The 26098-nt window shown below is 44.7% G+C and overlaps 1 protein-coding gene across 1 annotated transcript; it reads right to left on the bottom strand.

The window, feature by feature from the left end:
• Positions 1 to 1565: 1565 nt before the first annotated feature.
• On the bottom strand, positions 1566 to 26033 carry DHX38 (DEAH-box helicase 38). The gene is made up of 27 exons (XM_060185221.1): positions 25848 to 26033; positions 22768 to 23107; positions 22225 to 22412; positions 21454 to 21558; positions 19425 to 19572; positions 19151 to 19269; positions 18938 to 19014; positions 18375 to 18530; positions 17677 to 17838; positions 17421 to 17528; positions 14223 to 14335; positions 11326 to 11463; positions 10458 to 10644; positions 10142 to 10327; positions 9641 to 9781; positions 9205 to 9315; positions 8994 to 9110; positions 8719 to 8826; positions 7910 to 8022; positions 7341 to 7549; positions 7065 to 7219; positions 6436 to 6591; positions 6203 to 6337; positions 5882 to 6007; positions 5307 to 5402; positions 3284 to 3405; positions 1566 to 2007 (listed from the first exon to the last, which is right to left on the bottom strand). Exons 2-27 carry the CDS (start codon positions 23088 to 23090, stop codon positions 1923 to 1925), a joined length of 3684 nt encoding a protein of 1227 aa, XP_060041204.1. The 5' UTR covers positions 23091 to 23107; positions 25848 to 26033; the 3' UTR covers positions 1566 to 1922.
• Positions 26034 to 26098: the final 65 nt, after the last annotated feature.

Genomic DNA, 26098 nt, shown 5'->3' with positions numbered 1-26098 from the left:
TCTTCCCCTCCCCTCTCAATTTCTCTCTGTTCTATCCAAATGGCCACAGGAGCAGTGGATTCGTAGTACAGACACCAAACCCCAGCAATAACCCTGGAGGAAAAATAATATTATAATTTGAACAGTAGATATTAAAAATAGCCTGTGTGGTGTAGATATATCATTTCACATTTGTTCAAACCTATCACATGAACACCAAGAGTGAACTTTAACGTAAACTATGGCATTTGGGTGCTTACAACATGTCAGAGGTTCAACTGTGGGAAAAATAAATCACTCTGGTCTAAGATGTTGACAGTGACCCAGTACACCCTGTTAAACACACATATTACCAAGCTCAAGGAGCCAGGTTTGAGCCTCCTCTTCCCACCTACAGGGGTCAGCTTCACAAGTGAAGCAGGTCTGCAGGTGTCTCTTTCCCTTTATTTTCCCCTCTGTCCCATCTAAAAAAAAAAAAAATAAGAAAAAGAAAAAGGAGGAGAAAAATGTCTGCCAGGAGCGGTGAGTTTGTAGTGCTGGCACCAAACCCCAGCAATAACCCTGGTGGCAAAGAGGGGGGAAGAGGGAGAGAGAAAGACTGAGCCCCTCAACTGTTGACATTTTTGTGTCTAAAGTCTTCTGTTGCTGTGAATAAAGCACTAAAGGATATAGGTACATGACTGAAGGCAAGGCAGGGGACCCCTGTAAATCTAGACCTCTGATTCAATGTCATTACTGTTAGACGAGCAGGTAAATACCACCTTCAACCCAGAACCAAGATTAGAAGGCTTCCCAGGTAGTCAGAAACTCTCCCTTTACTCAAGAGCTATGAAAAGTTTACAGTTGCATTCTCAATAAAGATATAAAAAGAGTGGAAATTGACAAAAGTCTGGCCTCCAAACTCATCCACAAAATATAGTTAAATGTTAACTTATGGGCTAGCAGGATAGCTCATTTTGATATTGGGAGGGAGGGAGGGAGGGAGGGAGGGAGGGAGGGAGGGAGGGAGGGAGGAAGGAAGGAAGGAAGGAAGGAAGGAAGGAAGGAAGGAAGGAAGGAAAGGAAGGAAGGAAGGAAGGAAGGAAGGAAGGAAGGAAGGAAGGAAGGAAAAAGGGTCTATGGCCATACCACACTGAACATACCCGATCTCTCTGATCTTGGAAGGAAGGAAGGAAGAAAGGAAGGAAGGAAGGAAGGAAGGAAGGAAGGAGAGGAGAAAGAAAGAGGGAGAGTGAGAAACAAAGAAAAAAGAAAATTTAAGATAAAATGGTTTAAAAGAGAGGGAAAAGGCACTGCTGGAGATCAGAAAGCATGAGTTAAGGTCCTAGGAGGATCTATCTGAGAAAAGTCATGTTCTGACAGGGTTCTTTAGACCTGTCAGAAATAGCAATAGATGAGGTGCTTGGACTCTGAGAGGGGCTCATTCTAGGGACCCCAGAACTTATTTGCCAGGTCCTGTCTATAGCAGGAAGCTTTCTGCTCAGTGGGGCAGTGCAGATGGGGCTCTAAAGGCAAGGGTGTATGTCAACTCTTTACTGTATGACTCCGGGCAATGAGGGGGAAAGGAACAATCAAAAATGCAGTAACATTTTACAAATAATAAATTTTTTTCCAAACCTTGAAGTATAGCCAAATTAAAATTCCCTCTAGTTCTAGCTTGCTGCTTTACATAAGAATTAAAAAAAAAAAAAAGAGCCATAGCCAAGTCATTTATACAACAAATGTCCCAGGGACAGTTGTTTGTTTCTTTGTAGGATATGATGGATCCAGCCACCTCTTGTTGCTCTATAGCCCCATTCCTTCCAAGTGCCTATACAGCAGGAGCTTCTTCCACAGGTCATGATGTACACAGATAAAAAGGTTTTGTTGGCAGGCCCAGGGTACTCCAGCCACAGGGCTCCAGACTCAAATACTTGGCTCCCATCCTCTGAATGAGCCTCAACTCATAGTCCAAAGCGGGCAGGTGTGCGGCGAGGGGTCATGGGTTCTCCCTGTTCTTTCCGACCCGGGGTGTAGATCTTTGTAGACCTGAAGATAGATAAGAGGGCTTGACATCATTCCAGTCAGGACACACAGCAGGACAGGGAGCTTGGGCTTTGTTGTTTCTGATAACACAGGCAAACTTTGTTGCTAAACCCCCCCCCCCCCAAGTCCAACACATTTCTACTCCCCTTGCCCTCCCCAATCTGTGACAGAAAACACAATAAAATACCACCTCATCTTGAATCCATAAGGGATACTGTAAGAGAGCTTTTTAAATAAATCCTCTCATACGCCCCAGACAAGCTATGGAGACAGCATTCCATCCATCTCACCAAGCCACCACTCTAGCTGTGTATTAATATCTGGCTTGAGTTTGTCCCCAGTCCCTAGGATGTAATCTCTAAACCCTTGGACTTTCCTAAGAGATTAGAACATCTCTGTGTGTGGGCCCTCTAAGCACACCTGATAGTTAATGCTCACAAGAAGACTCAGGATGGAGACTCACTGACCAACCCTGTGCTAAGAGGGCTATCCTTTGGGCCCTGCCAGTGGATATGGATTCAGTCACTCATGCCTACGTACTTAAACCTGATAAGACTCTGGATGTCAGAACTCAAATGAGCTCTGTGCCAACTGTCATACATTAACATGCCAGGAGAATCAGGTCACCCTGAGGACAAAGGAAGCTTCACACTTGGGACCCTCCCAGATCTCTGATACATTCTTCCCTGTGGCTGGTTCCAATTTACACCTTTTGCTATTAAGACTATTCTCTGACATATAGTATGTAGTATAGTACTTTCCTGAGTTCTACAATTCAACCAGCAAGTCATCAAATGAGAGTCCATGGAAAACTTGTAACAAGCTACTCAGAAGCAAGAATGACTCCGGGCATCTCACAGATTGCAGCTGCTCTCTAAAGGGAGAAAGAGTCTCATGGAGGACTGTCCTTCCACCTAAAGTCTGACATAAGGCCAGGCACTAGCACAGACACAGAGCCTCAAAGCTCTTTTCTCCTGTCTCCACTGTGGGTTCAGTACTAATCAGGAAAGCTGTAAGACCTCCAGTGCACCCCAGCACCTCACGGCAATATGACAGTGACTGGGAGCTACAGAGTCTCACCACCCCTAGGAAGTATGGAAGCCCTCTCATGTCTTTACCTGCAACCATAGTCAACTTCTGTCACCAGTTCACCTCTACAAATTCAACATCTCTTAAATCACAACAATGTTGGGGGCCTGGCTAGTCCTTTAGGTTGACCCTGAGCCTCCATGGGACAGGCTCCTTCCCAGCCAGTCAGAAGCCCAAGGCTGCAGCTCACCTGACACTGCCAAGGGGGCTGCGCTTTTCCTGCTCTTGCCGCCGGGCTCGCAGCTGCTCCTCAGCCAGTGCCATCTCCTCCTCCATAGCAGAGGCTTCCTCTTTGGCCCGCCGGCGGTTCTCCTAGAGAAGGGAAAGGAGAAGAACTGAAGTCCACTGGGAACTGGTGAGTGAAGAGACTTTGCCTCTTCACCCACTTCCCTGCTGCAAGCCAGGAGCTGAGCAGACTGCACCAACTCCCAGAAATGGGACCACCTGGTTCTCTACCCTAATGCCAAAGCCAAGACCTGCCTGCCCCAGTGACTCCAGACAGATGCTGCACAGCCCCAGTCCTGTCAAGCCTCAGTGCTCCACACGATTCAGTGCTTTTTTTAATGATGTTCACTACTATGCCAGTACAGTATGGAATGGCATTACAGTGTGGTTAGAAAGGACAGACATGAGGAAGATGTGTGCAGGCCTGGTGAAGAGAAGGCTATGCTTTGAAGGGGCAAGCAGAAGGCCTACAACACCTATAGTCCTAAATAATGGATCTAAGTGGTAGTCATCAATGGGTAAGACAGTGAGGAGATAGAGTGGTAGGCAGTAGACACATAACAGAGGGATCAGAACCACAGAACGTTTTTGACACCATCAAAAATGAGACTAACACACTTCAGGCTCCTCCTGTCAGAAAGAAGTTCACGTGCATTTATATATCCTTGCTCCAAAGACCTCAATCTAAATGTAACTAAGCCTTTTTATTAATTACTAACTGACCCCAGTCTAGGGATACAGGCATGATTAAACAACACTGTCAGGAAGCAGTCAGTCAAATACAGAACATGGAACAAGTGACAAGTTTCCCACCAATAAATCAATGTCATACAAAAGGGTGGGGACAGAATCTGCCCTATACAGGGAGTCGGACGGTAGCACAGCGGGTTAAGCACAGCTGGCGCAAAACATAAGGACCAGCATAAGGATCCCGGTTCAAGCCCCCAGCTCCCCACCTCCAGGGAAGTCACTTCACAGGCAGTGAAACAGGTCTGCAGATGTCTATCTTTCTCTCCCCCTGTCTTCCCCTCCTATCTCCATTTCTCTCTGTCCTATCCAACGACGACGACATCAAGAGCAACAATAATAATAACTACAAAAACAAGGGCAACAAAAGAGAATAAACTAAAATATATATATACAATCTGTCCTATAATACAATACTCAAAATGTAGAATAATCAATTATAATGTCTGGATACCAATTCAGACAAATACATCATAAAAAAAATCACCTTTGGATAAAAAGGGAAATCTGAATGAAGACTAGTGACTTAGGTAATATTAATTAATTCTGCTGGGCCATGTAGTGGTGCACCTAGTAGAGCATGCATGTTACAGTGTGCAAGGCCCCAGGTTCAAGCCCTCGTGCCCACCCACAGGAGAGAAGCTTCATGAGTGGTGAAGCAGTACTGCAGATGTCTCCTTCTCTCTACCTCTCCCATCCCTTTCAGTTTCTCTGTCTCTATCCAAAAAAAATGGATAAATAAGACTTAAAAATAAAAACTTAAAAAATAAAAATTCTTTTGAATGGTAATGGCATAGAGTCTACTTTTTTTCTAAAAGTACTTTTAGAAACACTCAAGTATTTATGCATGAAATCACCTAATATTTGAGATACACTTTAAAATATCTGAAAGAAAAAAGGGATATGTGTGGCAGAGAGGTGGAAATGAATGAAGCAGGACTGGACAGTATGTCATTAATTATGAAGCTATATGAGGAATGCATAGTGGCCCCTTATGCTATTTTTTCCACTTTTACAAGTATTTGTACTTTTTTTTTTTTTGGCAACATTTTTTTTTAAGGCTCAGCAGACCAAGTAACTAAAGTGGATAGAGTGAAATCAGACTAGTCTTACCAGACCACAGCTTCTATGTTTGAAAGAAGGAAGGGGAGTCAGATCATCACAAGTCTTCAGTGCCAGGTGAGGGAAAAAAATCGATCCTACAGATAAAACTTCCACAGACAGTAGTACATAATCCTTACCTGCCGAGACTTCCCCGCCTGTTTCACACTGTAGAACATGGGGCCCAGCTCTGCTAGCCACTCTCCATCCACAGCAGTCACACACTGCATGTACTCCTGCGGGCAGACAGGCCACCAAGCAGTGGTCACAGAAAAGCAATGCTTTATGCTGTCCCTCCCGGCCTGAGTTGGACTGATCCATCCCCCACCCCGCATTAAAACTGTGGGAAGAGCTCTACCCTCAGCTCTCTGAAGCTGAAAAAAAAAAGTAAGGGAAAAATCACAGATCCTGGACTAATGATCCTTTTTCCCACCCAAATTTCTTCCTACTTAAGAAAATGCCCCCTGGTGCTCACTTTGGTAGCAAATAACAATCCCGCAGGCACAGTGAAGTCTCTGTAATCTAGAGTTGACTCCAAATTAGCTTCTCCCAATCCCCAACTGAAAACCAACTTCAAACTCCTCTCAAAGCAATGCATGTGGATGACTAGCAACTGTCCAGACTAATAGCTCAAACAGAAGCCAATAAAGTACTTCCAAGGCCTGGTCCAGACAGATGAGCCTACATCCTGTAAGCCATGTTGGAAGAGACTCACCTTGGTAGTCATGACCAACTCGTGATACACTATGTAGTCTGGGGTGTAGCCCATTCCAAAGAGGGAGCTCGTGGGATGCAAGTGGCAGGGCATCCCTGTCCGGATGTTCACATACTCCCCAATTCCCTAGGGAAGAAACACAGTAGAGAATAACATAAAGAATAGTCTGTGCATTAGGGCAGCTTCCCCATCACTCAGCCTGTTTTGAGACATGCCTTGGAGAGAAGCCCAAATGCACACTATACAATGAGCAAGGAAGAACTCTGGTACAAGTTTAAGGCTGGAAGGGGCCACAGTTGCACTGGGCTCCCAGGGGCTCACCTTGAGTTTGGCAGCCTGATGGAAATAGGCAGCACAGATGCACTTCCTGACGATGTCCCAGTCAGTGCCACATGAGGCCAGGCTCATCCGCTGTTGTACCATGATGTCCTTAAGCTGAGCCCGTACCTCCCTGACCTAGAGCAGGACACAGCAGGGCAAGAATGAGATCCACGTTCCCTGCCGCATACCTTTGCTCCAATGCCCTACTTTGCTTATCTGGGCACTGCCCCCACCTTCCGCATGGCCTTGGCATGGATAAAGTGATCATTACACCAGATGGTAGAGTAGTTATTATTTTTCCATTGCAGGTAGACATTCAGGTAGGTCAAATGATCACTCTCAGGGACAGCAAACTTCTCCCGGATTTGATCACTCTCCTCCTCTCGGCCCTGAAAAAAAAGGCAAAAGGACCTTTATTCTAAGCACAGGAGAACTCAGATCCAGAGAGAAGAGCCCAAAGGTCCTAACACTATCACCACCTACAGACAAACTTTAAACACATCACTACAATGCCCTAACAATATAGGATGAAGCTATTCATAATGAAATACTTCTAAAATGTGAGAAGGAACACAACTACCCTAGAAGCTATGGGTGGGGGGGGGGGGGAGATGTTCTTGCAAATTTCCAAAACATTCCTGAGAGCCATTGGCCTACCTTCCACCTAGCCCAACTTACTTAACAGAAAACCGAAAAAAAAAAAAAATTTTTTTGGAAACTTTCACTCCTGCCCTTCCATTCCATTATCATAATGCAAAAAAAAAAAAAAAAAAGACTATCCCTGTTCTAATCTTTCAAGCTCCTAACTCCCCCTGAGGTTTCTGGGAAGACAGAATGTTGACATCTGACACCAGCTCCCCACCTTAGGCCTGTAGAAGATGGCTGGGACTGAGAGCATGGACACAATGAGCAGAATCTCAGAGCTGCAGCCCATGTCACAGGACACAATTAGCATCTTAGACAGGGCTGGGTCCAGCGGGAACTCCACCATCAGCCGCCCTGTTGAGGTCAAGCCACCTAGAGAAAGGAGAAAAATCCAGATATTCCAGAGGAGACTGCAGTAAAGAGGACCCAGGCACCAGAACTGCCCCCACCCTGCACTGCCCCCAGGTCCTGCTCAACTCCAGGGCCACAGTACCTGTATTGTCCAGGGCCCCAAGGATCCAAAGCTGATACATGGAGTTGAGCATGTTGTCTTCTGGGGGCGGGTCCATGAAGTGGAACTGCAACAGGTCCTGGACCCCGAGGGACTTGAGCAGCAGTACAACATTGGCCAGGTTGGTCCTCTGTATTTCAGGCACTGTGGTGGTCAGGAGCTCATTCTTGTAGGCACTCTGGGTGTACAGCCTGCCAGGGAGAAGACGTAGTTCTGTTTCACCACCACGCTGCCTGACCAAGTCAAGGAAATTGGAGAGGCAAAGAAAACCAATACTGTGACTTATCTAGAACTAACTCTAAGGGGAGACATACTATAGTTACTGGTCTTCCACCAAAGGTTGATCCCACACAACTCAGTCTAAGACTCAAGGCCACTCAGACACAGAATTCTCCCACCCAGTAGCATACACTGGAGAGGAGGACCAACAAGTGGCAGTCCACCATCAGCCTCAATCTCAGGAATCAGCTCTAGGGTCAGCGTTCCTCTGCTGGATCACAGTCAGCTATCCCAGCACCACCCAGGAAAGCAGGTTAGCACAGGGCTCCTACCTGAAACACTGACCTGGGCCCGTCCTGCCAGCTCTCCCCGACCTCTGGTTGGCATTGGCCTGGCTGATGGGGTAGATCTGCAGAGCATCCATGCCAATCCTGGGGTTGAAGACCTACAACAGGGCAGCAAAGAGCTAAAGAAGGATAGATGGAGGGACAAGAGGAAGGCAATCTTGGACAAACTCACTGCTACATATTGCAGCGCAAGGCATCTTAGCCGTGTAGTCAGTCATCCTTTTGCAGCCAGGAACCCCAAGAAATTTTCACCCAGAAATGCCAGCTCTGTGATCTCTGCTGAGTTATTTAAACTACCAAATTCATTAAGTTACCACAGGATCAAATGAAGAAAACACATGGCAAAATCAGACTCTTAAAAGTCTCTTAAAGGGAGTCAGGCGGTAGCACAGTGGGTTAAGCGCACCTGGCACAAAGTGCAAGGACCTGTGTAAGGATCCTGGTTCAAGCCCCCGGCTCCCCACCTGCAGGGGAGTCACTTCACAGGTGGTGAAACAGGTCTGCAGGTGTCTTGTCTTTCTCTTTCCCCTCTGTCTTCCCCTCCTCTCTCCATTTCTCTCTGTCCTATCCAACAATGACATCAATAACAACAATAATAGCCACAACAATAAAACAACAAGGGCAACAAAAGGGAGTAAATATTAAAAAAAAAAAAAGTCTCTTAAAACAAAACCAGCACTTTCATGCATTTCCCTTGTTCAAGGAACCAGGACCTAAGGCCTGCCATGCCACCCCTTAGAATGAGTTAATACTGGATGAAGACCTAGGGCCCCAATACCTATGTCTTGTCTTACCTTTAATTTACAATAACCAGAGTCAATAACAAACATGATGCCATCAACAGTCAGAGATGTCTCAGCAATGTTGGTGGCCACAATACACTTCCTAACGCCATCAGGAGCCTAGAGGCAAGCAGGGCATATGGGGGGAAGGTGTTCAGGTAGGAAAGCTTCAACAGGAAGAAGAGCACACCCCACCCCTGCCAGAAAAAGCAATACTCTCTCTTCCTTTCCCTCTACTGGAAAAGTCTAAGCATATCCAAAAGTGGATGGACTCTTAACTGTGGTACCTTCTGGAAGATTTTGGCCTGAAGGTCAGAAGGCAGTTGGGAGTAGATGGGCAGCACTGCCAAAGCAGGTGCATTCTCCAGTTCTTCCAGATGTTCCACAATCTGGTCTGAAGTCACCTGAGAGCAGAGAGGAACTATTGGACACCAAAGCCCCAAACTCAATGATAAGAATGTACCCATGCATCACAGTCATGGACCAAAGCACACACACCTCAATATCCTCTTGGCCAGGCATGAAGATAAGGATGTCCCCAGGGGCCCCTGACAGGTGCACCTGCAAAGACTGCTTCACCGCAGCTTCCACATAATCCTCCTGTGGGGTCTGCAACATCAGCCAGAGGTACCGTCAGAGGGAGGTCTCAAGGGAAGCCAAGTCAAGGCACCTGCTGGCACCAGCAGCCCTGTCACTGGTCTGCGGCTAGAACCCAAGGACTGTCACGGTATGTTACCTATAGATAGACCTGACTACCTCTCTGGGCCCCACATTTCCCTTCCAAAGAAACAAAACTTCCCCCAAAGCAGTCCTGGAGCTACAATCTGCCCTCAGGTACTCACAAAATCTACCCCAATTCAGAACCCTACCCCATGCCCTCCAACTGATTTCTCATCAGAGGTCCAGGGTAGATAAAAAGCAGAGGCCTCAGTACCTTGCTGAAGAGGATGTCAACAGGAAACGTACGACCAGGGATGTGGAAGATGGGAACATTTCCAAAAAAGGAAGCAAATTTCTCTGCATCCATAGTGGCTGATGTGACAATGAGTTTTAGATCTGAGCGCCGAGCCACCACCTAATAGAAGAAGTTAGTCAGAGACTTCCCCATAGTGGTAGAGACCCTCAGCTTCTACCTTCCAGTCTCACGGTATCACTCCCAAATTAAACAGAAGCCAAAACTGATGAACCAGCATGCGAGTTGCTTACCAATCCTGCAGACTGAACCCCAGGGTCTCAGTCAAGAGAACCACCAGTCACTCAGCTGAGTGAGAACAGAGGTAAGCAGAGTCCTCAAAAAGAAGCACTGGCCATCAGAGACTATCTCTCAGCTTCCACTGACTAGAGAGCAGCCTGCCTGGTGCTCTTTGGTCACTAACTATTGGCAGTCAACCAGCTAAGCCCATGGTTTTGAGCAGCTGGACCCTGGACCACTCACCTCTCGGAGCAGTCCAAAGAGCACATCGGTGTTGAGGGAGCGCTCGTGCGCTTCGTCCATGATGATGGCACTGTAGTGGTCCAGGTCAGCTTCCCGGAGGGACTCTCGTAGCAGGATCCCATCAGTCATATATTTGATCAAGGTGTTTTCTGAAGTGCAGTCTTCGAAGCGGATGGCATAGCCTACCTGTATGTCAGAGAGATAGCTCATGAGTTACTCTGGGAGAGCCTGTGCTGCGTCCAGGCCTGCCAATCAGATCATATAGATAGAAGCTACTGGTTACTAATCACACAGCTCAGTCCTCATGCCCACTCACCTCCTCGCCAAGACTTCCTCCCATCTCTTCACTGACTCTTTTGGCCACTGACATGGCAGCCACACGTCGGGGCTGGGTGCAACCGATCATCCCATAGTCCGTGTAGCCATCTTCATGCAAGTACTGTGTCAGCTGAGTGGTCTTTCCACTCCCTGTCTCCCCAACTACGATCACAATGCTGTTATCTCTACAAGAGAGAGAAGGCAGAGAAGGCGGGGGGGGGGGGGGAGGGGAGGGGAATCAGCCCAAGTGAGAGGTCAGTCCCTACCCTCAAAAGTACCAAAAAGTACCAGTTACCAAAGATATGCCTGCTTATTTAGCAAGATTTCCCTGAAAAGTTCCATATTGAGATATCACCTGAACTGTCTAGCTGACTGAGAGATCACAACACGCAAACTAAAACAACAGAAAAAGACATTGTACTGTTTTGTTTTGCTTTTTGCCAGCGGGTTTCACTGGGGCTTCAGGACTGTGTGATTCCACCACTCCCATAAGACACTTTTATTTTCCAGACAGAGGGAGAGAGAAACACAGAAAGAAAGAATACCATAGCACTGTTCTACCACTTGTGAAGCTTCCCTTGTGTAGGTGCTCACATGCGGTGGCCAGGAGGCTTGAATGTAGGTCCTTGTGCATGATAAAGTGTGTGCTCTACTGGGTGAGCTATCTCCCAGAGTTCACCATCTTATTTATTGAATACAGTATGGCCCAGGGCACCCAGATGGAGGGTGGGGGGAAAAAAACAAAACCTCTTTCCCTTATCTATCAAATGCAATGCCCAAAGGATAAAGGAGCTACTGAGTAATCACAGAAGACATGAGGATGCCCAATTCAACACTGGAATTCCCGAGAGCTGGGGCAGAATTACCTGATGATAGTGAGTAGCTCCTGCTGCACTGCAAATATGGGCAGATACTGCCTCTGCTCCAGAATTGACTTCTTTTTTGCAAATTCACTGCTGGCTTCACTCTTTTTCTTCATGTGATCTGCAAACTTCTGCTCTGTCCTGAGAACACACAGTAGCCTGAGTGCCCTGCATGATTTCCTACATTTTCCTTCCTGATTGGGTTACTGCCCTCCTTCCTACACCAGAGAATAAGAGCTACTTCAATAAGATACCATAAATCTTTGTGGCATTAGAACATCCAAGTAATCTGAGGTGATTTTCCTCTCCTGTGGCCTCAGGGAGGCAAGTGCTATAATCCATCATCCACAGCATACCCAGTCAAGCAGAGTTACATGCAGCTCAGAAGAGTTCCAGCAGAAGAGAGCTAAATTCAACAGGCTGTTGCCAGTTCACATTGCCCTGGGGTAATTTCAGTCCTTAAAGGAGGTGCCATGCTGTAGTCATGACCAATTAGACCTCCTCTTTACTGGACAGCAGACTGTAAGGTGTCATTTATAAAGGCTTGTGAGTCTCACTTGCCATTTACCTACAACTTACACTAAAAACACTGAGATTAAGTATACATCCTATGGCTCAAAAAACACTATGCAATTTCCCCGAGACTATACCATAATTAGACTGCAGTTCAATGCAATAGTTGTCCACAGAACTCCTCTTCCAGGCGGACTTTTCCTCCTTTAGATCTATCCCACATTCCATCAAATTTCCTATTTTCTTTAAGTGGATTTATTTTTTAACATTTTATTTATTTATTATTGCATAGAGACAGAGAGAAATTGATAGGGGAGATAGAGAGGGAGAGAGACAGAGACAGCTGCAGCCCTGCTTCACCACTAGTGAAGCTTTCCCCCTGCAGGTGGGGACTAGGGGCATGAACCTGGGTCCAATGTGTGTGCTTAGCTAGGTGTGCCACCACCTGGCCCCTAAATTGATTTATTTTTATTTATTTATTTATTTATTTTAACCAGAGCACTACTCAGCTCTGGCTTATGGTGGTGTGGGGGATTGAACCTGGAACTTTGAAGCCTCAGGCATGAGAGAGTCTTTCCATAACCATCTACCCTCATTTTTTTTAAAAACAAAATGTACTTTATTTATTATTGGATAGAGACAGAGAGAAATTGAGAGGGGAAATAGAGAAGGAGAGAGACACCTGCAGCCCTGCTTCACCACTTGTGAAGCTTTCCCCTTGCAGGTGGGGACCAGGGGCTTGAACCTGGGTCCTTGCGTACTGTAATGTGTGCACTTAACCAGGTGTGCCACCACCTGGCCCCTTCAAGTTTCCTATTTCTAATTCTCAGTCAATCCTTATCAGCTAACAATTAACACTTCAGAAGTTAAATTACCAAAGACTAACAAGAGCTAATCAATTGTGCTGCCTCATCATTTGAGACATTTTTCACAGAATAAATTTATGCTAAATAGCTCAATGAACAAGGACGTCACTACCTGATACAACTCTATTTTGAACCTCTGTTAAAAACAGTTCTTCCTGATAATAAACTAAAGGTCAAAGCCCACCTTTTTAATTTCCTTATACTTAAAAAAATAAGTGGGGGGAGTTGGGCGGTAGTGCAGTGACTTAACCACAAACTGTGCAAAGCGCAAGAACCGGTGGAAGGATCCCGGTTCAAGCCCGACTCCCCACCTTCAGGGGAGTCACTTCATAAGCGGTGAAGCAGGTCTGCAGGTGTCTATCTTTCTCTCTCCCTCTCTGTCTTCCCCTCCTCTCTCCATTTCCCTCTGTCCTATCCAACGACGACAACAATAATAATTACAACAATAAAGCAACAAGAGCAACAAAAGGGTATAAATTAAAAAAATTTTTAATTAAAAAAAATAAGTGGGAATAAAAACTTCACTCATCCCATGAAATCACTGTGAGAACTCAAGAGTATCTATGAGCACATATTGTCTCCTGACACAAAGGAAACACCAATGATAGTGGCATTAGTAAAAATGATATCTAGAAAAAAATTAAAGATGGCAGGGGAGACAGCATAATTGTTATGCAAAGAGACTCTCATGCCTGAGGCTTCAAAGTCCCAGGTTCAATCTCCCCCATCACCATTAAGGAAGAGCTGAGCAGTGCTCTGGTTAAAAAAAAATATATATATATACCTAAAATAGACTTTCTAGCTTTTAAGGGGCCAGTGGTGGCTCATTTGGTTAAGTGCACACATTACAATGCAAAAGGACCCAGGGTTTGAGCCACCGGTCCCCACCTGCAGGGGGAAAGCTTTGTGAATGATGAAGCAGTGCCACAGGTGTCTGTCTCTCTCCTTTTCTATAGTCCCTTCCTCTCTCAATTTCTGGATTTCTCCATCCAATAAAGATAATAATTAAGAAAAAAAAAAAGTTGGGGTTGGGCAGTAGTGCAGCAGGTTAAGCGCATATGGCACAAAGCACAAGGACCAGCGTAAGGATCCTGGTTCAAGCCTCTTCTCCCCATCTGCAGGGGAGTCGCTTCCCAGGTGGTGAAGCAGGTCTGCAGGTGTCTATCTTTCTCTCCCACTCTGTCTCCCTTCCTTTCTCCATTTCTCTCTGTCCTATCCAACAATGACATCAATAACAATAATAATAACCACAACAAGGCTAAAACAACAAGGGCAATAAAGGGAAAAAATAGCCTCCAGGAGCAGTGGATTCACGGTGCAGGCACCAAGCCCCAGCAATAACCCTGGAGGCAAAAAAAAAAAAAAAAAAAAAAAGATGAGAGAAGAGAGAGACCAAGAGGAAGCAACCAAAAGATTAAATGACACTGTTTTCCTTTGCATGAGCCATGAGTTCTATCCATTCTGAGCGAGTGCCCAGAGGACTCAGTGTCAGAGGGGACATAGTGCTAGCACACGACCTACTTGTAGTCCACTTTGCCATCGTCTGTCAGACCTTTATCAGGCTCCTCCTCTTTTTTGACACCCATTAAATCTCCCAGTTTGGTTCCAGCTAGTTCCCAGTGCTTATGTTGAGCCTGAAGAAGACATAAAAAGTTAAGTCAACTCCTCCCATGACATAACTGTGATCATGAAAAAAAAAAAAAAAAAAATCAATCCCATGTGACCAGAGGCTTTATCTGATAGGCAGTAAATTCCCACATGACAGTGACAGCACAGAGCCAGACATTCCAGTCTTTTCTTAAAATATTTTCTTTGTTTATTATTTATTGAATAGAAACATAGAAATTGAGAGAGGAGGGGGAGGTATAGAGGAAGAGAGGAGAAGGAGAAAGAGAGACAGACTTGCAGCACATTGCCTTACTGTTTGCAAAGCTTTCCCTCTGCAGGTGGGGACCCCACAGGCTTGAAGTTGAACCCAGGTCCTTGAGTATTTAACATGTGTGCTCCACCCCCCCATCCCTCAAACATTCATATATATATTAAAACTACCTTTCTGTAGGCCCCACACCTATGGACATCTAATCTTTGACAAAGGGGCTCAGACTATTACATGGGGAAAGCAGAGTCTCTTCAACAAATGGTGTTGGAAACAATGGGTTGAAACATGCAGAAGAATGAAGCTGAATCACTGTATTTCACCAAATACAAAAGTAAATTCCAAGTGGATCAAGGACTTGGATGTTAGACCAGAAACTATCAGATACTTAGAGGAAAATATTGGAAGAACTTTTTTCCGCATAAATTTTAAAGACATTTTCAATGAAACGAATCCAATTACAAGGAAGACTAAGGCAAGTATAAACCTATGGGACTACATCAAATTAAAAAGCTTCTTCACAGCAAAAGAAACCACTACCCAAATCAAGAGACCCCTCACAGAATGGGAGAAGATCTTTACATGCCATACATCAGATAAGAGTTTAATAACCAACATATATAAAGAGCTTACCAGACTCAACAACAAGACAACAAATAACCCCATCCAAAAATGGGGGGAGGAATTGGACAGAATATTCACCACAGAAGAGATCCAAAAGGCCGAGAAACACATGAAAAAATGCTCCAAGTCTCTGATTGTCAGAGAAATGCAAATCAAGACAACAATGAGATATCACTTCACTCCTGTGAGAATGTCACACATCAGAAAAGGTAACAGCAGCAAATGCTGGAGAGGATGTGGGGTCAAAGGAACCCTCCTACACTGCTGGTGGGAATGTCAATTGGTCCAACCTCTGTGGAGAACAGTCTGGAGAACTGTCAGAAGGCTAGAAATGGACCTACCCTATGACCCTGCAATTCCCCTCCTGGGGATATATCCTAAGGAACCCAACACATCCATCCAAAAAGATCTGTGTACACATATGTTCTTGGCAGCACAATTTGTAATAGCCAAAACCTGGAAGCAACCCAGGTGTCCAACAACAGATGAGTGGCTGAGCAAGTTGTGGTATATATACACAATGGAATACTACTCAGCTGTAAAAAATGGTGACTTCACCGTTTTCAGCCGATCTTGGATGGACCTTGAAAAAATCATGTTGAGTGAAATAAGTCAGAAACAGAAGGATGAATATGGGATGATCTCACTCTCAGGCCGAAGTTGAAAAACAAGATTAGAAAAGAAAACACAAGTCGAACCTAAAATGGAATTGGAGTATTACACCAAAGTAAAAGACTCTGGGGTGGGTGGGTGGGTGGGGAGAATACAGGTCCATGAAAAATGATGAATGAAATAGTGGGGGTTGTATTGCTAAATGGGAATCTGGGGAATGTTATGCATGTAAAAAAAAAAAAAAAAAGAAGTAGAAACGCAAAGCAGAAATTGACTGAGTTTGGAGTATGGCACCAAAGTAAGAAAGCAGAAGTATACTAGAGTTTGCAGTGAGTACCTCCCTAATACTTCCTCTCCACTTTTCCAAGCTTTGGGTCCATGACTGCTCAACAATTTGTTTGGCTTTGTATGTTAACTCTCTTTTCAGTCACCAGGTTCCAGGTGTCATCAGGATGCCGGCCAGACTTCCCTGGATTGAAGACACCACCAATGTGTCCTGGAGCTCAGCTTCCCCAGAGACACACCCTACTAGGGAAAGAGAGAGGCAGACTGGGAGTATGGACCGACCAGTCAATGCCCATGTTCAGCGAGGAAGCAATTACAGAAGCCAGACCTTCTACCTTCTGCAACCCTCAATGACCCTGGGTCCATGCTCCCAGAGGGATAGAGAATGGGAAAGCTATCGGGGGAGGGGGTGGGATATGGAGATTGGGCGGTGGGAATTGTGTGGAGTTGTACCCCTCCTACCCTATGGTTTTGTTAATTAATCCTTTCTTAAATAAAAAAAATTTAAAAAAAAAAAAAAAAAAAGAAAGTGAAAAAAAAAAAAAAAAAAAACTACCTTTCTGTATGCCACTGTATACTTTAACGACTGTAGTTATCAACATCTTTTTAGCTAATTGAATCAGTCTTTCTCCTTAGACAATGTGATATAAGAACTAGGAACATCAAGTAATGCTTAGGAATGGGAAAGCAGATACTCTTGTTATCATTTGATGTATTTATAGTGATTATTTACTTATTTATTCCATGGAATACTACTCTGCAATTACAAAAAATGATATTACGTCCTTTGGGACAAAATGGATGGAACTGGAGGTGATTATGCTTAGCGAAATAAGTCAAGAGATGAAAGACAACTACCAGCTGGTTTCACTCATATGTGGAATCTAGAGATCTGATTCACATGAACTTGCCAAACCACCCCCCCCAAAAAAAATAATAACAGTGGCACAGAAGCAAGCAAACTTATGAGAACTGATGATTATCTTTGGGAGGTGGGAGGGTGGGGACACAGAACTTTGGTGGTGGGTATAGTATGGAACCATACATTGTAATCTTAAATTCTTATAACAGGGTGTCGGGCGGTAGCGCAGCAGGTTAAGCGCACATGGTGCAAAGCCCAAGGACTGGCGTAAGGATCCCGGTTCAAGCCCCCGGCTCCCCACCTGCAGGGAAGTCACTTCATAGGCAGTGAAGCAGGTCTGCAGGTGTCTATCTTTTTAAATTTTTTTAAAAAAAATTCTTAAACTATTAATAACAAAATAATTAAAAATTATTTTAAAAAAATTATGCAGACTCCCCAGCCCAGGTGATTAGAAACCAACCTTTTTGCGTTCCTTTTGTTCCCTGTGCTTCCGCACTGTCTGACTGCCTTTTCGAGCAATGATGGCCAGGTCAGAAGTGGCATCCTTGACTGGAATCACTGGTTCTGGCTGCAGAAGGTTGAGGAGAAAGAGAAATTCCCCATTGATCATTCAATTCAACAAGAAAGTCATTTCATAGCAGCCTTAGTAAACAAAGGGGTTGTTGTTACTCTGTCACTCCAGATCTTTCTACTTTCTGGTCACAGAGGAACCTCACCTGCTTGGTGAAAACAATACGCCCATCCAGAAAGGGAGGCACCAGATTATGAACCATCAGATGCACTTTGGCTGCACTGTCCTCTTCAAAGTCCTCGTCTACCTCTAGCCGATGGACCACCCCGCTAGTGAGCATTCGGTTGGTCTCCCAGCGCTCGTTATCCTGAAAGGACACAATGATGATATGAGTGCTTAACCAGGTGTGCCACCGCCTGGCCCCAAAGGACACAATGGAAGCCACACTCAGACTGCAGCTGAAAGGTCGTAAATTAAGTCCGCACATCAGCTCCTGTAGCTCTATAGACAGAAAAGTTACTGATCCCAAATCACCTCCAGTGGTTTAAGTTAGAATCTCTAATATGGACACAATGGTCACTGTTCTGAGCCAAACTCAGAGACATAAAGAGTGCGCACCATACTGCCAGGTCAAGTCAATCAGCTCCGGTCAACAGCACTGCTGAAGGAAGTACTACAAAAGAGAAGCTATGACTTGAGGTATTTTTTAAAGTTACTATAAAGGTTCCATACCCACTGCGTTCCATACCCACTGCCTCCTCTAACTTCAGATACACAGCTATGTCTAGGACTTCAGCAACAGAGAGATACCTGTGCTATCATCCTGTAGACACGAACTACTGCTTCCCCATGTCCTCTCAAGCCCAGCTCTGAATCTACTGCAACCACTGTTGGTGATCTTACCTCATTAATCTGTCTCCGCTGGGCAGAAATGCGCTTCTGCTTCTGTTTATGCAGATGTTGCTCCCGCCTCCTCACGTAGTCCTCAGAGGAATAGGCCAGGGGGTTATGGAACTCGTCATATCCCTCATCCATCATGTACCAGTCCCGGTCAGCTTGCTGGAGCACATGAAACAAGACAATGGGAGCAAGGAAGAGATGAAGTGTATACACAAGACTTGGTCAGAAAGGGAGATGTTTGGTAAGCAGTCACAGGTGTAGTGGAAGGGTCATCCTAGTCTAGAGACCTGCGTACAGTATCTTTATATGGTGACCCATCACAATGGCACTTAGATTTACCACATGGTGGCGCCAATACATAACCTGAAAGGTTAGGCCTGGCCTACTGCATGTTAGGTGAGAAATTTCAGTTTGGAGTCCGAGTCTGTTAAGATTTCAACGCTTCAGAATAGTTTCACCAAGACTGTTCAGTGTTAACTGCCCAATCCTGCCAGTATGTCATTCATGGCCCCCGTCACCCACTCACCTACAGAGTGGGGCACCCTGAAAGGTAAAAAATTTTTTACCCTCTGGTCATCCTCCCACTGCTGCCGCTCCTCTTCAGTATCAAAGGAAATTCCTTCTTCACCATCCTCACGTCTTCCTGAAGGAGACCATGCAACAAGACCTCAGTTTATCCCACAGTGGCCAGCAGCAAACACAAAGCCACACAGCTCCAGAGGCACAGTTTTGCTCAGTCTCACCAACATTAGCAAACCTACTTCCCTACCCTGCTTTACCTCGGCCCCTGGACAGGCGTGGGGTGGACCCCAAGTGTCTTCTATCATCGGCCCACTCGTTGTATTTGTAGGATGGTGTTGGCAGAGGAGTATCGTCTGAGTACTTACTCCTCACTGACCTGAGAAAGAGTATTACCAACATCACTACACAGTCACCAAGCAGAGCCACATTCCTATGGCTGCCATTTGCTCTCCCCACCAGGATCCCCATTCTCATCACATCCATCCTTTGCCTCCCACCCAGAGAAATGGGCTGCTCCACCCAGAACATAACCTGTCTCGATCTCGACTGGACAGCCGATGGCTGCGCTCAGAATCCCGATAAGAAGGTGTTGGAGAGGGTGATTCCCACTGCGAACGCCTTGAGGAACCATAGCTACTGTCCTCTTCTTCCCAGGTAGATCTTGAAGGGGTAGCTGCATCTGGGACCACAAAAGATACATCAACAGGGAACATGTCATTTAACCAAGACACAACTCTGAAACTATTAGCCAAAAGCTAATGTCCCAAATTTCTTGTTTATACTATTTATAGACTTTACACCTATTTGTAATGGATAAAACAGCTTTATTTTGCCTGCCAGGGCTTCATGCCTGTATGGTTCCACCTCTCCCTGTATACTTTTGTTTTAATTTCAGAGATGAGGCTGGGTAGTGAGGCACCATATAAAGATACTTTAGTCCTTGGAGGAATAGGCCAGGGGGTTGTGGAACTCATCATATCCCTCATCCATCATGTACCAGTCCTGGTCAGCAGGTTGAAAGCACATGTTACCATGCCCAAGGACCCGGGTTCAAGCCCCTGGTCCCCAGCTGTAAGGGAGAAGCTTCACAAACAGTGAAGCAGGACTGCAGGTGTCTGTCTCCCCTCACTTTCCCCCTTTTCTCTGAACTATCTGTCCTATCAAATAAAAATAAATCAATAAAAAATAAAGTTAAAAAAACATTTTCAGAAAGAGATAAAGGGGGACAGAGAAAAAGGAGAGAAACATAACAGCACCACTCCTCCTATTCATAAAGCTCCCCAGATAGCATGCATAATGCTCCCAAGAGTTAGAGGTGAAGGAGAGGAGGAAGAGGCTCAAACCCAGGTCCTGGCACATGGTAAAGAAAAAGCTATCTTCTGGCCCTTGAACTGACAGCTTTTAAAGATGACTGAAATTTATGGCCTAGTTTTCATCCATGTTTATAGTAATTTTTTTAATTCACTGGATAAAGACAGAGAGAAGTTGAGAGGGAAGAGGGGGAAGTGAGAGAGACCTGTAACACTGCTTCACCACCTGTGAAGCTTCCCCCCACAGGTGGGGACTGGAGAGCTTGAAACCAACCAAGTCTTTGTACATTGTAACATGTGCAATCCAACACATGCACCACTGCCTGGCCCCCTATAGTAACATATTATTCTGGTGGGGGGTTTTTTGTTTTTTGTTTGTTTGTTTGTTTTGTTTTTTGTTTTTTAAGGAGAAAAAGGAAGAGATGCCAAAGCACTGCTCTACCATGGAATTACCCTTGATTCTGGCAATGGTGCATCTATATACTACCAGAATCAGACCCAGGTCCCAATACAAAGGAAAGTGTACACTCTACTTACTGAACTATCTTCTTGCCCCATAATAATATTTGAAAATCCAAATTATCCCCATAAACATTCCCCCTCTTAAACGTAAGTACTTCTCTGTAATCTTCCTTCTGTTCCCCCAGATTCCTAGCCTTTCCTGACATTTCAAAAGCAAACCATTCAGCAAACATGCTGGTCAGCTCAAAACAGCATAACAATCTTAACAGAGAAGTTCAAGCTTTCCTACCTGGCTCAGAAACAAGTATTCAGGGGCCTGGTTGAAGGAACACGTTACAATGCACAATGACCCACGTTCGAGCCCACAGCCCTCACCTGCAGGGGGAAAGCTTTGCAAGTGGTGAAGCAGTGTTGTAGGTTCTCTCTGTCTCTCTCCCACTCTATCACCCTCCATTCCCTCTAAATTTCTCTCTGTCTTTATCCAATAAATAATTTTTAAAAAAATAATAAGGGTGAGGGTAGACAGCATAATGGTTATGCAAACAGACTCCCATGCCTGAGGCTCCATCCAAGTCCCAGGTTCAATCCCCCACACCACCATAAGCCAGAGCTGAGCAGTGCTCTGGTTAAAAATAATAATAATAAAATAATAATAAGTGTTCTAAGAAGTTCATAGTAGAATCAGGAATTCTGACTCCACCCACTGTAATCCCACTAATAATGTGAAGAACCTGCAGTCTTATACACTTGGCCCTTCACAAACCTCCACAAACAATGTCTCAGTCTACCTTTGGGTCGGTGTCGAGGACTCTCAGGTTCACTTCTTCTGCTGTTACGTTCTGATCCTCCATCTCGCTCTGATCTGCTGCTGTGCCTGCTTCTATCCCGCTCATCTGTCAACAATGAAATACAGAGCTTAGAAAACATGTCCTGTCCAAACTTCCACCCATCTTCACCCTAGAGAAAGGACAAGTCTTCCCACTCACTCACAGGTGCTACCTGCACTGTTCTAATGCGATCCATGGGCTCCTGAAACTCACATATCCCCATGTTTGCAAGGGGAAAAAATAGATACTGGCTAGAAAGTTTCAAACTCACAGTAACAGTTATTTTCCTGCAAGAATTCAAAAAAGAATAGTTACAAGTCTATAATGAATAGTTGTTTCATAATTGCACATGTCTGGGCTATAAAACTTAAACAATACTGAGCAAAGCCAGAGTTGAATTTTAGGTCAAGCTTTGTTCCATAGCACTGTCCTTTCTCTATTGCCAATGCTACTGCCAACTTTGATTCCTCATGTATATTATTATCACCCTTATAACTAATTTTCATAATAAAATAAAGAGCACACTCAAGAAAGCAGCCAGGCTACAAGTAACAGTTATTTTCTTACACTGCCTGCTATCCCCAAATCCTACTGGGCAAAACCAACCAGGCAGACATTATACAAATTAGGCTCCTAAATAATGGGGGCAGGGGGGAGAAGGAAACTTAGAAAAAAGCTGACATATTAATTCAAATGCTTAGTAGCCAACGAGAACGACACTGAACAGCTTACCTCTGTCTCTCTTGCGGTCACCATCTCGTTCCCGGGATCTCTCCTTCTTCCGATCCTTCTCTTCTTTAGATGAGGCATAAACACCATGTTCCCGCCGCTCACGCTCTCTTTGCCGACTGCGTTCCCAAAACTCTTCACTCACACCACCAGGATGGGATGGAGTCTCTACTCGAGCAGATCGATATTGTCTAAAACAGAGTGGACAACAGGCAAGTCCCTCCATAAGAAAAAAAAATCAATACTCCAAAACCTTTGTATATACAAAAAAAAAAAAAGACCCAGCCTTTTTTACGTTATTCCTCTGGTACTGCAGGCTTACATATTACAATAACTCAAACCAATTCTAACCTCCACCATTTACTCTCTAGTCACCTATGAATATTCCCCACTAGTCTGAAAAAAATATAAATTCCTGTACACCCTCAATACTATAGAATCATCATAAAAATCACAAATCCCTAAATAGCTAACAGAGATATAGAATGTTATTTTATGGCCTCCATATTTCATTCCCCTTGGGTCAACTCAACCTAAAGGCTCTACCTGTCTTTTCGACTACTTCGGCCAGCCTGGTCACTGTCCTCTTCCTCAGTATCCCTTTGGTCATCTTTGCTCTCTTCCCAGTCCTTGTAAGAAGAGATTCTGGATTTCTTCTTATCTTCCCCATCATCCTTCTCCTCTCGCTCCCTCCGTTTCAAGGAAGCCAGCAAGTCCAGCCCCAGCAGTGAAGGGCGGGGAGCAGGAGCCTTGAAAACGTGTTGTTCACTAGATGCACTTTTGGTCTTACAAATAAGACCGCCAACCTGAGAGTCCAAATCAGTGCCTTCCAATCGATGGATTGAAGGATCCTCACTGGTGTCCTCCATGACAGACTGGGATTTCTCTAGAAGACAAGTGATTCAATATTGGACATAAAAGGGAAGAAAACTCAGCTTTGCTGTATCCCAGGTAAACTTACTCTTCAAGACCACAATTTATTTAGCTACTTCTTGCCAAGACCAGTCCATCAATTCATTAATCTAGTCTCAAAAGATTCTACAATCACCCCCAAAACATATCAGAAACAGATCCATACATCAACACAGGTAGATACACACTCCCCTAAACACCAGGATCACAAAAGGTGTCGTCCAGGCAAGAACAGACCTCACAAAGGGACACTTCCAAGAACATGATGACATCTGTAAAGGGAGTGTTAGGAGAAAACATCACTAGCTTTTAAGTCTGAAACCTTAATTAGAATCCAGACTTCAGGCATTTTCTATCTGTATGACTAGAAGCAAATAATTTTTCATTAGGTATCTAGATCTGAGAAATGGAAATAATTTTTGCTTTATCTAATCCATAGAGCTAAGAGAAAAAAGTTGTGAAATCTCTCTGTAACCATGAAAAGTTACGTAAATGTAACTATTACATTATTCATCATGTTTCCACATACTGATTGGATTCCTCATTATTATTTCTTCCAACTCTCTTCCTTTTAGACAATGGACAAGTAGAGCAGAAATGATGACATAGATGGCTAATACCCATGTAATCCATGTCAGTGAGTTTTTTATTTTTATTTTTTTTAACGAGCTGTGTTTTGTAGAAAAGAATTACCAGGGAGTCGGTCTATAGTGCAGCAGGTTAAGCGCAGGTGGCGCAAAGCGCAAGGACCTGTGTAAGGATCCCAGTTCAAGTCCCGGCTCCCCACCTACAAGGGAGTTGCTTCACAAGCAGTGAAGCAGGTCTGCAGGTGTCTGTCTTTCTCTCCCCCTCTCTGTCGTCCCCTCTTCTCCCATTTCTCTCTGTCTTGTCCAACAACGATGACATCAATAACAACAATAATAACTACAACAATAAAACAAGGGCAACAAAAGGGAATAAATAAATATTAAAAAAAAGAATACCAGACAGCAGTTGAAATCTGTATGATAACAATATACACACATCAAAAGTATCAATGAGAAGCACTGGTTAGAGATGATCTTTGTGAAAAACATTTTAGCATAGATTCCCTGGAACCCAACTTTTAACAAATCCCTCTTACCTACTACTATACACATACACAAATTTTGAGTGCTTGGATAATTTCCCTCATTCTAACGAGTGAAGGAAGCAAAAAACTGTTAAGGAGGGAGTCGGGCTGTAGCGCAGTGGGTTAAGCGCAGGTGGCGCAAAGCACAAGGACCGGCATAAGGATCCCGGTTCGAACCCCGGCTCCCCACCTGCAGGGGAGTAGCTTCACAGGCGGTGAAGCAGGTCTATCTTTCTCTCCCCCTCTCTGTCTTCCCCTCCTCTCTCCATTTCTCTCTGTCCTATCCAACAACGACAACAACAATAAAACAACAAGGGCAACAAAAGGGAATAAATAAATAAAATAAATATAAAAAAAAAAAAACTGTTAAGGAATGGAGGACTACCAGAATCCAAGACATTCTACCCAATTCTAATAGCTATACAGAGGATACTGCCAGACTGAACAATAATATGAACACAGGAAACTTGAGTTGCATTTTGAAAAATGCCATTAAGTGGAAGGGAAAGCTGCCTGTTGGTGACATCTTCTCACATTAAAAAAAAAAAAATCTAAACATAAAGGTAGAGAGATATAAACTCTTCTCAGTGGCAGTCTAAAATAAACCCCTACAGCCTTTATTCTATGCAGGAGAAACTTGTCTATCTTGTTGAATACAAGTGCATAGCCCAAAAAAGATTTTTTTTTTCTTATAAGCAAACTGATGAACTAACTTTAACAGACTAGAACAGGGAGCCAAATATGTTTAGGGGCAGCAAGGGAATCCACCAGAGTCCTGGCATGTTCCCTGAACTCAACTAACTAGTTATAAGAAGAACAATTAAGGAATTAAGAGCTGGATTAACAGCAAATAAGTTACAAAGAGTACGAGAAAAACAAGAACGAACCTGAATTTACTCATTCAACAATTATCCTTTAAGTGCCTTTGATATAAGTCAATCGCCAACCTAAGCAGTAGAGGTAGAGCAGAAAATAAAACATAAAAAATCGCCCTCTTGGCGCTGACATTCTAATAGCAAAGACCTGGGGAAGAGACTGAGGAAGAAGAGAAAGCCTAGGGATCAGGTGGTGGCACACCTGGTAGAGGGCACACATTACAATGCTCAAGGACCTGTGTTCGAGCCCCCGGTCCTCTTCTGCAGGTGGTAAGCTTTGTAAGTGGTGAAGCAGTGCTGCAGGTGTCTCTCTGTCCCTCTCCTTATCACTCTCTTCCCTCTCCCTATTACCCTCTTCCCTCTCGAGTTTTGGCTGTCTCTATCCAATACATAAAGATAATTTTTAAAAATAAGTAAGTAATTAATTAATTAAGGAAGGAAGGAAGCCTGGGGAGCCCCACTCGGGCTCAGCGCCTGTCTCTGAGCGGCCTAAGGTGGAGTCCTGAGAAGGATGCTGCGGACAGCGAGCCCTGAGATGAGCAAGGAAAAAGATGCAAGCAGGTGGTAGAACGGTGCCGCATCCCTTAAGGTGAGACAGGAAAGTGCTGTGACAGAAAGGACACTTTCCTAAACCGGGCCTGAATCTGAATGAGAGGCACCGATTCCCAGCCTCTTGGAGCCGCCATGAATGGCAAAAAGCAAATCAAGAATAAAGCAGGAGCATTTACCTCGCCGAGTTCGACTCTCTGGCCTTTTTGTCCCAGATCCTGAGCCGCCAATCCTTCAAACCTTCCCTCCGACAGCCTTAGAGACCCAAAACTCGAACCTTGTAGGCGGCCATTATTATCCCTTAAGACCTTGCGCGGGCCCCTCTATCCACCCAAAGGTACCATCGAGAACAACTCGGAAAAGGTCGGTGCCAGGATGCGAGGGTGGGACTCTAAGCAGCCAGCTTTTAGGCGTTAGAGTTCTCTGGATT

Source organism: Erinaceus europaeus, chromosome 2, assembly GCF_950295315.1.
Source record: "Erinaceus europaeus chromosome 2, mEriEur2.1, whole genome shotgun sequence".
NCBI lineage: Eukaryota > Metazoa > Chordata > Mammalia > Eulipotyphla > Erinaceidae > Erinaceus > Erinaceus europaeus.
This window is presented reverse-complemented; position numbering and strand designations above follow the sequence as displayed.

Coding starts and splice junctions, on each gene's coding strand:
- DHX38 (XM_060185221.1), bottom strand. CDS start 23,090: ATGGAGGACACCAGTGAGGATCCTTCAATCCATCGATTGGAAGGCACT. Junction 11,464..14,222: donor GATGGCAAAGTGGACTACAA/GTAGGTCGTGTG, acceptor GTGTGTTCTCAG/GACAGAGCAGAAGTTTGCAG. Junction 9,111..9,204: donor CTGGCCAAGAGGATATTGAG/GTGTGTGTGCTT, acceptor CTCTGCTCTCAG/GTGACTTCAGACCAGATTGT.